The sequence below is a fragment of the Carcharodon carcharias genome, chromosome 3, assembly GCF_017639515.1.
Source record: "Carcharodon carcharias isolate sCarCar2 chromosome 3, sCarCar2.pri, whole genome shotgun sequence".
NCBI classification, from domain to species: domain Eukaryota; kingdom Metazoa; phylum Chordata; class Chondrichthyes; order Lamniformes; family Lamnidae; genus Carcharodon; species Carcharodon carcharias.
The window spans coordinates 197,329,184-197,342,700 of NC_054469.1; the positions used below are offsets into that span (position 1 = coordinate 197,329,184).

The 13,517-nt window shown below is 41.6% G+C and overlaps 1 protein-coding gene across 5 annotated transcripts in view; it reads right to left on the reverse strand.

Moving 5' to 3' along the window:
• Positions 1-13,517, reverse strand: part of elmo1 (engulfment and cell motility 1 (ced-12 homolog, C. elegans)) — a 277,120-nt gene that overhangs the window by 192,854 nt on the left and 70,749 nt on the right. For all 5 annotated transcript variants that reach the window (XM_041184319.1, XM_041184321.1, XM_041184320.1 and 2 more), the window contains exons 6-7: positions 13,240-13,409; positions 2,927-2,962 (exon numbers count right to left, since the gene is read on the reverse strand). In XM_041184319.1, the coding sequence (XP_041040253.1) occupies positions 2,927-2,962; positions 13,240-13,409 (206 nt within the window). The remainder of the gene's footprint in view (positions 1-2,926; positions 2,963-13,239; positions 13,410-13,517) is intronic.

The following is a 13,517-nucleotide window of genomic DNA, read 5'->3' on the forward strand; positions in this document are numbered from 1 at the left end:
GAGTCGCGAATGGTGCTGAACATTGTGCAATCATCAGCGAACATCCCCACTTCTAACCTTATGACGGAAGGAAGGTCATTGATGAAACAGCTGAAGATGGTTGGGTTTGGTACACTACCCTGGAGAACCCCTGCAGAGATGGCCCAGGACTGAGATGATTAACCTCCAACAACCTCAACCTCAACTTTGTGCTAGATATGATTTCAACCAGAGGAGAGTTTTCCCCGATTCCCATTGACTTCGGTTTTGCTAGGGCTCACTGATGCCACACTCGGTCAAATGCGGCCTTGATGTCAAGGGCAGTCACTCTCGCCTCACCTCGGGAGTTCAGCTCTTTTGTCCACATTTGAACCAAGGCTGTAATGAAACCAGAACCCAAGCTGAGCATCAGTGAGCAGTTTATTGCTGAGGAAATGCCACTTGGAAGCGTTGTTGATGACCCCTCTTCCATCACTTTACTGATGACTGAGGCTAGATTGTTGGAGCAGTAATTGGCCAGGTTGCATTTTTCCTGCTTTTTTTTTTGTGGACAGGACATACCTGGGCAATTTTCCACATTGCCGGGTAGATGTCAGTGTTTTAGCTGCACTGGAACGGCTTGGCTAAGGGTGCGTGGCTTGTTCTGGAAAACAAGTCTTCAGTCATACTGCCAGAATGCTGTCAGGACCCACAGTCTTTGCAGTAAGCAGTGCCTTCAGCTGTTTCTTCACACCATGCGGAGTGATTGGCTGAAGACTGGCATCTGTGGTGCAGGGGACCTCAGGAGGAAGCTGATTCGGATCATCCACCTGGCACTTCAGGCTAAAGCTGGATGCAAATGCTTTAACTCTCGTAATTTGGACTGATATGCTGAGCTCCCCCAATGTAATGGAATACACTCTACTCGTCTGGATCAGTGCAGCTCCAACAACATTCGAAGTTCAACATCATCCAGGACAAAGCAGCCCGCTTGATCAGAAACCCATCGCCCACCAGAGCATTGTGGCTGCAATGTGTGCTACCTATAGGATACACTGCAGCAATTCACTAAGGCTTCTATTATGGCACTTTCCAAACCTCTAGGAGGACAAGTGCAGTTGGCGTATGTGAACACCACCACCTGCAAGTTCCCTCCAAGTCATACACCATCCTGACTTGGAAATATATTACCATTCCTTCAGCAACAACAGTCCCTCGGGCAAAGCAATTTTCAGTGTGCATTGTAAAGTTTTCCCTTTCGCCTTAATTAGTTAGAGTAATTCAGATGCAAAAATATTCAGTGAAATTGAGATTCGGAAGGTGAGGGAGAAAATATACTATTTCTGAGAATTCTGACACAACCGAAACGAATCGACACTCGTCAACAACAGTGAATGTTAAGATCCTCAGTCGTGAAATACATTTTGCATTCTAATTACACAGATACATGTTTGGTTTAAAAAAAATAAATTTATAAATAACAAAAGTAGGGAGACCACTTCAACTTCATCGGGTCATGTGAGTTGCACTGCACCTCTCTCCACATTTGGTTACTATTCTGAAAAAGCCTCCCAGGGGAATAACTAATTCAGACTGACAAAGGCCAACAGATCAAAGTACAGATTATACTCCCTAAAAATGTGTTTAGCGAAGTGACTTGAGCTCTATTGCACTGTAGAGAGACAGTGTCTTAATACCCATTCTGGGCTTCAGCCACTCTGTTGAACTTTAGCACTGGTTCCAAATAAGTGGTAACCCACACTGTAAATGACAGTTTGCCTTGACATCTTAGCAAGCTCCAAACTTGGCCCCATGACTCCATGGAATTGTTTAAATGTAGGTAAAGAGCAGCTGCATTAACTAAATGCTTTCGTTTTTACTGACAGGATTTTAAATATTGTTCCATGAGATAGCCCTGTGAATTTACAGTGACGTCCTTTTGGGCAGCAGTAATCCAGGCAGTCACAGCACCTCACAAGGAGTGTGAAGTGACAACAATCTGCATTAGTCTGCAATTTATTCAAGGCATGATTCAGGCTCTTGAAGGCAAAATGTAGCCACACAATATTCCCCTCCCCAACAATTGAGTCCCAGGAATCTTTTCGCTTCAACTGAAGATTACCCTAAGTTATTGGCACCCATTCAGCATCTTAAGGATTACTAAAAAGATGGTCAAAACTCAGCATCACCTATGACACTTCCTCCACATGCTTTAATGGTAGACTTACAGTGGTGTTATACATGCTTTTAACAGTGCACTTACAGGGTGTTAAGGTCAGAACTTGGTTAAAAGCAACTGTAGCAACTTTTACAAATGACCTTTATCATGCCATAATTTAAGAGGAAATAAATCTAATGGCTCAGCAAGGACAGAAGTTCGTCACATTGCCAAACACATGGGTCTCATTATGTAGACTGGCACTGGACAAGTTTTATCTTCATATCTCTATTCCAGAAAGGCTTACGAACTGTACTCAAAGTAGAACTGAAACCCACCTATAGACAGGTAGAGAAGCAAAGCTCTTCACATTAAAAATGTAATCAATGGAGTTTTTTTTGTAGTTAGTAATTTGTAATGTCATGCTTAATATAAAATGTTTACTGTTTCTACAAGGATTTATAACTCAATGATTTTACACAGCAAGTGGCACTTATTGGTCAATGAGTGCTTTGACTATTTTAGTTAGTATGCTTTCGGGTCATGTGCAATAATCATTTGATTCTGGAATCTTGCATTAGGGATGCAAATTGGCTAGATTAAAAAAAAAAGTGCAACAAAAAGGGTGCTTTTTAGTGAAAAGAGGAGAAATCACCGAACTGGCCATTAACACATGCAACATACGAAGCACTGCGCAGAGCGAGAGGCAACACAGATCAGAGAGGGAAGCATTATTTGAAAGTGTGAGGGCTTGATTTCCAACCATGCAGTGAGAGAATACACAAAATGACGGTCCAATTGGATTCTTACCAGGGCTTCATAATCTTCTGTAGTTTCTGATAACGTCTGCAAAAATTTAAAAACTTTCACATATTACACAGTTCTCCGAAAAGAAGCAACTTAAATAGTCTGGCACTAGACTGGCTTGTACCTTCAATTTCCCAGATCCCGGCTTCAGAAAGGCTCAAGAGTTGAAGTTACATTTTAAACACAAGGCAAAAAAAAATTAAGGCAAAATTATTTCCACCTAACTGGGGTAGAAGTAATACTCCCACTCAAACCAATCTCATATGATCTTAGACAAAGGCAGTGGTTGGGAGCGATACAATGGGCCTCCAAAGTATACCAGCAAAAGGAATCACAGATTTGAGCAGGTAATACAGCTGAAATACGTGTAAACATTGTTCATTAAATCTCATCCCCACTCTACTCCCTCGTCCATAGAAAAGCTGGGATTGGGGGGAAAATGAGGAGAAGAAATAAAATATAAACCCAGATTAGCAATTACGGTGCTCCAAATCCCATTGTACTCATCCACACAATTTTATAAACTCAAATTCTGTAGCATAGAAGGAAGCCATTTGGCCCATCATGCCTGTGTCAGCTCTTTGAAAGAAATATCCAAAAAAAACCACTCCCCCACTCTCACCCCAATTTTTCCCCTTCATGTATTTATCAAATGCCCTTTTGAATCTGCTTCCACCATCCTTTCAGGTAATGAATTCCAGATATTAACTCATTGCATACAAAAACATTCCCCCCTATAGTTTCTATCATCAATTATCTTAAATCCTCTGATTACCAACATTCCTGCCAGTGGAAGCAGTCCCTTTTTATTTACGCAGTCAAAACCCTTCATAAACTCTACCAGCACAATGTTTTGTTCTGTCGTCATCCTTAGCACACCTCACCAGGGTAGTTACTGTCAGACAGATTAACGCAGACAACATTTGACTAAATTTTCTCACTTTCTGTTGGAAGAGACAAGGTAACTTGGAAGGGGGCAAGTTTTCTCGGAAACCTATGGTGATGGGAGAGCCTTGAGTGCAGTTGGTGAGAAGGGCAGAACTTCAGCACACCTGGTGGACTGGATGTGAAATTGCGGCTAATGGTTTCTCACTGCGTGCGATTGGCTTTTGGTGCATTAAAGATGTTGCAAGATTCCAAATGCCATGTCAACCATTAAATATGCACTGACCTTAGGTGGAATTGCATCAAATTTACAGAACAGAAATAGGCTATTTGGCCTAACTGGTCAATGTCAGTGTTTATGTTTCATACAAACCTCCTCCCACACTACTTTATCTATTCCTTTCTCCCTCATGTGTTTATCTAGCTACCTCCTAAAGGTATCTATGCAAATTGTCTCAACTCAAGTGGTGGCAATTTCCACATTCTCAAAACCTAAAGTCATATCTAAAATCAATCTTATCCCTAACATTGAATCACAAAGTTTTATATAACCTAACAACTCAAAAACTCATTACTCAAACTGAATATTTATGTGCATATATTAACATAAATAATGTGTCTTGAAAGCTGTCTATTCAATTGTTTTTATCTTTGCAAAATCATCCCTAAGATACACATTGTAATACACTCCTCCCTATGACTCCATTAATTAATGCATTCCCTTGCTGTAGTTCTCCACTATGCAGACCAGAAAGGTCCCAGGTCCAATCCTCAGCCTATGTTGAATCTAGGCATTGGGACTCAGCACCCCATGGCTACAGAGGGGAGAAATTGATAGGGTTGCTCCTAGCTGAAAAGTGCCAGTGTGTGGTCTTCAGGTAAGAAAAGGAACTAGCTCCTATGGCTGACTATACCATCAATGCTCACTGTCCAAGGTTTACATGGAAGATGGACATGCGGCATGAGCTGTTAGCATTCCTGATTCCAGATTTATCATGAAACAATGGATTCAGAGAAGGCAGGGGGGAAATAATTTAATAAAACCCCATGAATCTTGCACACCAGCATAAAGGCCTTTTGAACTCAACAAGTAATGGCCTCAATTCCTTGGTGCTGTGTCAGCAGAATCATTATGATTTTATTAATAATCAATCACTGAACAGCCTCAAGTGTGGAAGGGTCTGCTTCATGTCCTAGCCCAGATTGAAGGCCGCATTTAGGCTCTGCCTTTGGAATGAGTTACTAAACATATCCCTAGTCTCGGGCACTGCATCAAGCAGATGAGAAGTGCCATGCTGAAGGGAGAACATCGGCGATGGTCAGTTTGAGCAATTCTTCAGGACACTCACCACCCACCCTCCCCTCCATACCATCCCGCCAGTTAACACAGAGCAGCATTCCTGGAAGTTACCAGAAAACCCTCATCACCAATCTGATCCGAGTCACGGATATGTTATTCAATAGGCAACCAAGAAGAATATGGATTTTTTTTAAGTTACATTTCAAACATAAAACAATAAAATATTTAAACACAACATTATTTTCAGTTAATTGGAGAAGCAGGATTTCCACCAAAGGATATGTCTGCAGTTATAATATGTTATTAGTTCACCTGCTTCCAAGGATCACAAGCAGACTGAAGTGTGATTTTCTTTTTAACAACTAGACCTACAGTTTCTGCTCCAGCTGTATCATAAAAACTGCAATATGCAAGAGGCTATTTGGCCCATCTCTTCAACTGGAGCTGTCTGCTATAGTCCTAACAAGCTGCTTTCATGAATTCCCAGGACAATGAACAACAAGTCACATGCTATCACTCCAGGTTGAGACGGTTGGTAAAGTCACGCACAACCTACATGCCACAAATCAGAAACCATCAATGCGTCCCTTTTCTTTTTGTGAGAATCTGTTCCCCTTTCTAATAACTAGTGCAAATGTATGCTAAAGCACAAATAATTCATTTCACCAACATACATTTGTGTGATTTGGGAAGATCTAGATAGGGACTAAGTGTCATACTAACATATGAATTAGGAGCAGCAGTAGGCTATTTGGCCCCTTGAGCCTGTTCCACCATTTGATAAGATCGCATCTGATCTGATTGAAGCCTCTACTTTCCTGTCTACTCTATATACCCCTTTGGCCCTCTTGTCAGTCAAGAATCTATCTAACTCAACCTTAAGAATATTCAACGGCCCTGAAACCACTGATCTTTGGGAAAGAGAGCTCCACAGACTAATAACCCTCAGAAAAAAATTCTCCTCATCTCCCACTTAAAAGACCCCTTATTTGTAAACTGTGTCCCCTACTTCTAGTCTCTCCCACACGAGGAAACACCTTATCAGCATCCACCCTGTCAAGTCCCTTTGGGATCTTATATGTTTCAATATCACCTCTCATTCTTCTGAACTCCAATGGATACAGGCCCAACCTAACTGACCTTTCCTCATAAGACAACCCCTTCATCCCAGGAGTCAGTCAAGTGAACTTTCTCTGCAGTGCTTCCTATGCAATTATATCCTTTATTAAGTAAAGAGACCAAAACTGTACACAATATTCCAGATCTGGTCTCACCAGCACCCTGTACAACTGTGGCAAAACTTCCCTACTTTAATATTCCATTCCTTTGCAAAAAATGACAATATTTCATTTGCTTCCCTAATCAATTGCTGTACCTGTATACTAACTTTTTGTTAGTATCTCTCTGTACCGCAGAGTTCTGTAATCTCTCTCATTTTAATAATTTGCTGCTTTTCGTTTTTCCTGTCAAAGTGGACAAGTTCACATTTTACCACATTGTACTTCATCTGCCAAATCTTGCTTCTCATTTAACCTATCCACATCCCTTTGCAGAGTCCTTATTTTATGTCCTCTTCACAACTTACTTTCCTACCTATCTTCGTGTCATCAGCAAATTTAGCAATCATACATTTGATCCCTTCATCCAAGTCATCGATATGGTCTGCGCCTTTTATTAGAGAACACAATTGTTTACTAAACCCAGTAATGAAAATGTCAATCACTGGTTGCCTACTGTTTCTCTCAACACGTAGGGAAAAAACAGAGAGAGTATTTTAAGGATCACATGTGTTAAAATTGGGTTTGAATGTTTTTTTTAAGAATTCCAATAACGTAGATCTCTTGGTATCCAAGGCCTCCATGATGTAACTCATTTGCCTCATGGTGACCGTACTTCTCTGCATATTTTAGTTTTGAAAACTCATGCAACCTTTCTACAGCTGCAACAATTAACTTTGACTTAGTACGTCTCAAATAGTGCGCATTATCGATCTATTAGCAAATTCTTTTACCATCCCACAGTTAAGAAAATAACCAAAAGCGAACTAACTTATATTGGCGCAAAGCATTTAAAACACAAGAACGGGACTTTGACTGCCAGCATCCAAACCTAAAATTAAAATTAACCTTAACTTTTTTCACCCCCATCCCCAAACACAAATAGTTCTACTTCTGCCTTAGACAAAAGGGAAAGAAATTATTGTTACTTCTCCCTCTAAGCAAAGTGAGGAAGTTGCATTGAGTCATGTGATTTAATTTTCACTTGTGACTGGATGATCCCTTTGCACATGAGGCCCTGGAGTAGAACAATTAGTCCAAAAACAAACAGTGATTTACTTGTACTTCTTTCAATTTAGAACACTGTATTCGTTGCTCACAATGTGCATGGTCCCCGCTACAATGGGGAGACCAAATGCACTAACTGGGTGACTGCTTTGTGAAGCACCTCCATTCAGTCTGCAAGCATGATCCTGAGCTTGCTGTTGCTTGTCATTTTAATTCTCTACCTTGCTCCCACTCTGACCCCTTCTGTCCTTGGCCTGCTACAGTGTTCCAATGAAGCTCAATGCAAGCTTCATCTTTCCACTTGGCACTTCGCAGTCTTCTGAATTTAACACCAAGTTCAATAATTTTAGATCAGGGGTGGGGAACGCCTGGCCCAAGGGCCAGATGCGGCCCGTTGCACTTTTTTATCCTGTATGCAGTGAGATTTCAAAAAATATATCAGAGTAAACAATTCCAAAATAAATAGTCAGAGAACAAGGAAACAAAGTCTACATGAATTAATAACTTGCCTGCCAGCAATTTCATGCAAGTGCTGCCTCTTTCAACAAAACCTATTCATAAGCAAATTTCTTAACAGTCAGCTGCTGGCTAGGCCAAAAACATTTGCTGCTTCTACATGTTTTTTAAAAATGCTGCACAACGAAATCATAATGTGTTGCTAATTACTTTGATCAAAGCCAAACAAAATATCGAACCACGCAACATGTACTTCTTTGCTGAGCTACTTGTAAGCGTAACATAATCTACGTGGCTGAGAAGCCAATGCTCTGCTATAACTTTTTCTAATTTCAGTCTCCTTGTGAAGACATCTGGCATAGGGTAAACACAAGGCAAAATAACAGTGAGCTCTCCCCACAGTGTTGTCCAGCAGCCTGTGAAGTAGCTTCGCTGTAAGACTGCTACTGAGATAAATACATAAATCACTACAACAGTTGGCCAATTATTTGTTTTGTCATTTACTAGTTTCCCAACTTGCTTCAAACACCTAAAGTCGTTGATTGAGAGCCAGACGGACATATACTTCAGTTCACCGCACTTGCAAAACTCCACTGAGTTATAGGACCAAATTTAAAGTTCACCAGGCACACGTTAATTTCTGCATTTTTGTGTATCATTCTTCTCCTTTAACAGATTTTTCCTGTCCCGTTTCCTAATATTTCAAATGCCTTTTTCTAACACTTGGAGCAGTGTCTGGGGTGAGGAATCAACAGCAGACAGACCAGGAATTAGCTGGGAGTGTCAGTGTGCTGATGGATGGTCAGAGAAAACTTTGAATATTCTCAGAGAATTGTTAGAATCTTAAGATTTCCATTTGCATCAGGATATACTTCAGTTCGTTACATCTCCGCACGCTATCCCAGTGTTATTGAAAACTACATCAAGCTTCTGAATCTCTCTGCACACTAACTGTTAAATCAGAGAGTAACACATCTGTGAGAAACAAATTTCTTTCAGGAGTTCGAAGAAGTAACTATTTCAGTTAAGTCAATTAATCTTAAAGCAAACTTGCTCACATCAGAAACAAAGACTCTTATAAGGAGGTGCAGGAACAGAAAGACCTGCGCATATATGTGCATAGATCATTGAAGGTGGCAGGACAGGTGGAGAGAGCAATTAATAAAGCGTATGGTATCCTGGTCTTTATTAATAGGGACATAGGTTACAAGAGCAAGGAGGTTATGCTGAATTTTTATAAGATACTCGTTAGATCTCAACTGGAGTATTGCGTACAGTTCCTATACTTAAGGATGTGAACACATTGAAGAGAGTGCAGAAGTGGTTTACATGCAGGGTTCCAGGAATGAGGAACTTCTATTACGAAGATAGATTGGAGAGATTGGGACTGTTCTCCTTGGAGAGAAGAAGGATAAGAGGAGATTTGATAGAGATGTTCAAAATCATGAGGGGGCTGGACAGAGTAGATACGGAGAAGCTTTTCCCATTCGTAAAAGGATTAAGAACAAAAGGGCACAGATTTAAAGTGATTTGCAAAAGAAGTAATCGTGACATGAGAAAAACTTTTTCACACAATGAATGGTTCGGGTCTGGAATGCACTGCCTGGAAGTGTGGTGGAGGCAGGTTCAATTGAGGCATTCAAGAGGGCATTAGATGATTATTTGAATAGAAACAATGTGCAAGGGCACAATGAAAAGGCAGGAAATGCTCATTTGGAGAGCCGGTGCAGACACAATGGGCCAAATGGCCTCCTTTTGTGCCTTTAAAATTCTGTGATTCTGTGATAAGGTGACCTCCATTAGAAGCTTCCTCACAGCGATTAAGTATTGATTGGGGTGGTTGAATATTAGCTTCATTGCTCGCCCTTGCTAAAATCTCCCCCAGGGTAGAATAAGATTATACCTTCACTCCCTTCCCCTCTCTCTGTGTTAACATAGCCTCTACTAAGTGGTTAATATTTTATTCTTATTTAATATGACAAAGAGAACGCCTCTGTCCTGTTCTGCCATTGAAATCCAGAACTCAGTGGCGCCTTATGAATCCCTAAGCCATTTACCCGATCGTGAGAGTGTTTTTTAACCAGTTCAAGGCTACACATTGTCTGATGGGGGCATCCTGTGATATTCCCACTGTTAAACAGTGAGCCATTTTTTTACCACTTCAATTGGCGTTCATTGCAGACCTGGTTCTGTTCTTTCAAAGCGACATTATCCATTTCTGTTTGCTCCCACTCTCCTGTAACACGGTGGGGATTGATTGGCCTCAGGACCATACTGTCTCTGGAGGATGGGAAAAGGAGGATGCCAGGGCCTATCAGGGGACCACCATATAAAAAATCTAGTCCCAGAACCTAACCGAGTTTCACAAGAGAGGCAAGTTCAGACTGTGCCATCTTTTTATTATTCATTCATGGGGTGCGGGCATCACTGGCTAGGCCAGAATTTGTTGCCCACCCCTAATTGCCCTTGAAAGGTGGTGGCGTGCTAAATTCTACCATTTAAAGGTCACCACCAGCAGCGGTCACAGCCCACAGTGCTCATGCCTCTGGCAAACACGGCAGTGGTGGGCAAGAGGTTTTGGAAACGGTAGTAATGCAGGTCCAAGTACCAGTCAATGTGAACGGCATCTAATTTACAATGACAAGGCTCATTAAAGAGAAGCAAACTCAACCATTGCATTAAACCAGTGGATGAGTTGAACATTTCTGTATTCTCTCTAAACAAAAATAAAGTTGGTTTTTATGCGTGTGTGGCCTGCGATTGATCTTGTCTGCGTGTTGAATGGCCAACATTTCACATGCACTTTGCCAAAGAACACACCTCCATTGCACAGAAACCACCCACAGCCTCCTGATCTATGCAACACAAAACTGAAGTTTGTACTAGTTAAAAGCAACAATGTGATTTTCATTACCTAATAGATATCCTGCACCCGGCATTTCTAAACCAAATTTCTAGCAATTCATTAAATGAACATGCCAAGACTGAGGGAAAAGTTCATCAACCTCCAAAACTACACAGCCTCACCCCATGGACAGTATAAATCCCCCCTCGCCTCTGACAATGTCCATCTCCCTCCCTCACACCCCAACAATGCTCTCCTGCCTCCCTCAACCCCAGACAGTGTTCAGCCCCCCTCACCCTCCCTCACCCCACAAAATGCTCACCCCTTCCTCCCTCACTCCTCAACAATGCTGACTCTTACGACACGGGCCAGACAGGAGCCAGGGATTCCAGAAAGTGAGACGGGAGAACGGGTGCGTGAGGGTGTGGGCATTGTCCAGGCAGGGTGGTGAGTACTGTCCAAGGTGCATAAGGGGTTGGGCAGTGGGTGCGAGGGTTGAGACGAATATTGTAAGCAGGCGGGGGTGTGGTGAACATTGCAGTGGGTTCTAGAGTGCTTTGACACTCCAGCTGATTTACTTAAAAGTTATGCTGATTTTATATCATTGAAAAACTCTTAAGTAAGTCAGTGTTAAAGTCAGGGTGAGTATAGAACAAACAGCCCAACTCTGCATGGTTCTGGCCAATCACGGAGCAATCTGGGCAGGGAAAAACAGGCAATCGGAAGCTTAAACTTCCTGCATTAGTACCAGAGATGTGCTTACTTCGGGACTTCCAGGGGTCCCACATGCGTATCTTCGGGTACCTCTGGTCTCTGACTATCCGGAAACCGTAAGATATGGGCCTATATTATTCTATGAGTAACTGATGTTTCACTTATTATCCATTCTCTCCTAAACGCTCCTCCGCCCTCTTCTCTCCACCTGCCACCCCCGCCTCCAACCCCATGCTTTGTGATGGCAGGAGTCAACCATTCTGTTTGAAATATCAGCACATGCAGGGATAGAGGTTCTGATAGGGCGAGGGTGCCGGCTATTGGAGACTGTGAGGGTGCTAGGTATAAATGCTCCAAAGAATGCAGCCTTGATTCTTCTATAGTACAAGCCACTTATGTAAAGCTGGATTATCAGCTTTGAAAACAAAATGCCTGGCCAGAATGAATATTCACCATGAAATGCACATGTGCTTGTTGAAGATACCTCCACATCTTGTCAGAGTTGTCAGCACCAGCAACAAATTTCATATTAAATAAGTAAAACAATAATAGATATCTATGTTTCATTGCATAGATAATTTTTGTGCAGAAAGTATACTTGTGTTGTGTAACAGGGGGTTCATGGAATTCCAACAACCAAGGAGGGCAGAGGCCTCAAAAGCAAAAAGGGTTGAGAATCCCTGACCTAGAATATTCGTCCTTACCAGGTACTCAGTACTTTATCACTCCAACGTTGACCATGTTGAATGATTCCAGCAGCCTTGGCATTAGTTTAACTCAGAGCCAGTGGGTTAACATGGAAATTAGTGAGGGAAATTTAAAACATTTTTTTGCCCACTCCACTCTGCACCATGCCAAATTGGTTTGGTTAGTCCATGGCCTTTGACAGCTTAGCAGTAATGGTCGACCAAATACAAGAATCTATGGACCAAAAGAGATTTCCGCATTTCATGTGCTCTCTGTCAAAAGAACACATTTCAATTGCACAGGAACCACCCACAGCCTCCTGATCTATGCACACAAAATTGAAGTTTGGAACCAATTAATAGCAAGAAACAAGTCACCTCCAGATGAAACTACAAGTGTAACAAGTTTCTTTACAAAAATATACAGGAGTTGTAAAGAGTTTTCACTGCTGTGTAGTAGAGTTCTTGTCACACAGAAGGTCCAGGTCATGGTTAGATGGCTAAGATATGAGGGTTTACCTTTCGAGACACACTCTCAGTTTCAGTGCAGAGTTTGAACACTAGTATCAAGGAGCCACAATGAGGAAGTTTTCTCCCTCCCATAAGTAGGGGATTATACCAGTCCACATATTGTGATGGTAGGGGCTCCTCAAACAGCATTTCAGGGCTCCAAGGAAAAACTCAAATCTACTACAGATTATGACTGGGTTGTAAAGAATCAGACAGGTGATAGCTTTCTATTTGTATTGTGGCAATAATTGTAAATGAATTGCATTTAATTGGAGAAAGGTAGTAGGCATTAACTTGAGATTCACTTGTACCAGCGCAACTAGGAATGAGTAATAAATGCTGACCTTGCCAGCAACACCAAAGAATGAATTAAAAAAAACACATCCAGGCTGCAAAATTAAAATTGCAGAAGTGAAGTCCAAGCGTTTGCAATATTGCCTCCCTATGATTTAATAACTTAATTCCCAGGGCAACACTGATGTTATGTAACTGCTCCCATCTCTCCCCATCCCAATTACTGGCTCTCTGATCATCATCATGATACACCTTTACTTATCCACTGAACTTCATTCTTCCCACCCAGGTGCTTATTTTAATTATAACTCAAAACTAGACTAAGGTGCATAGATACTTACTCAGATCCGCTTTCCACCATCTGAGTTAAGAGGGAGATACCATCGAGGTTAATGAACTCCTGGGCAAAGGTGATGTCGCGGGAGTGATTAGCCAAGTCTTTCAATGCTTCTAACTTGGCATCCATGCTGGAAGACTGAATCCTTTCATGCAGCCCCTGTGCAGTTTGAGTCTAGATAAAAGACATGTGCCAAAAAACAGAAGAACATGCCAGAAAACGTACTCAAAATAAAAACATAATTTCTTTACTTCTCTCCAGAGTGAACTGGATTCGAAATGG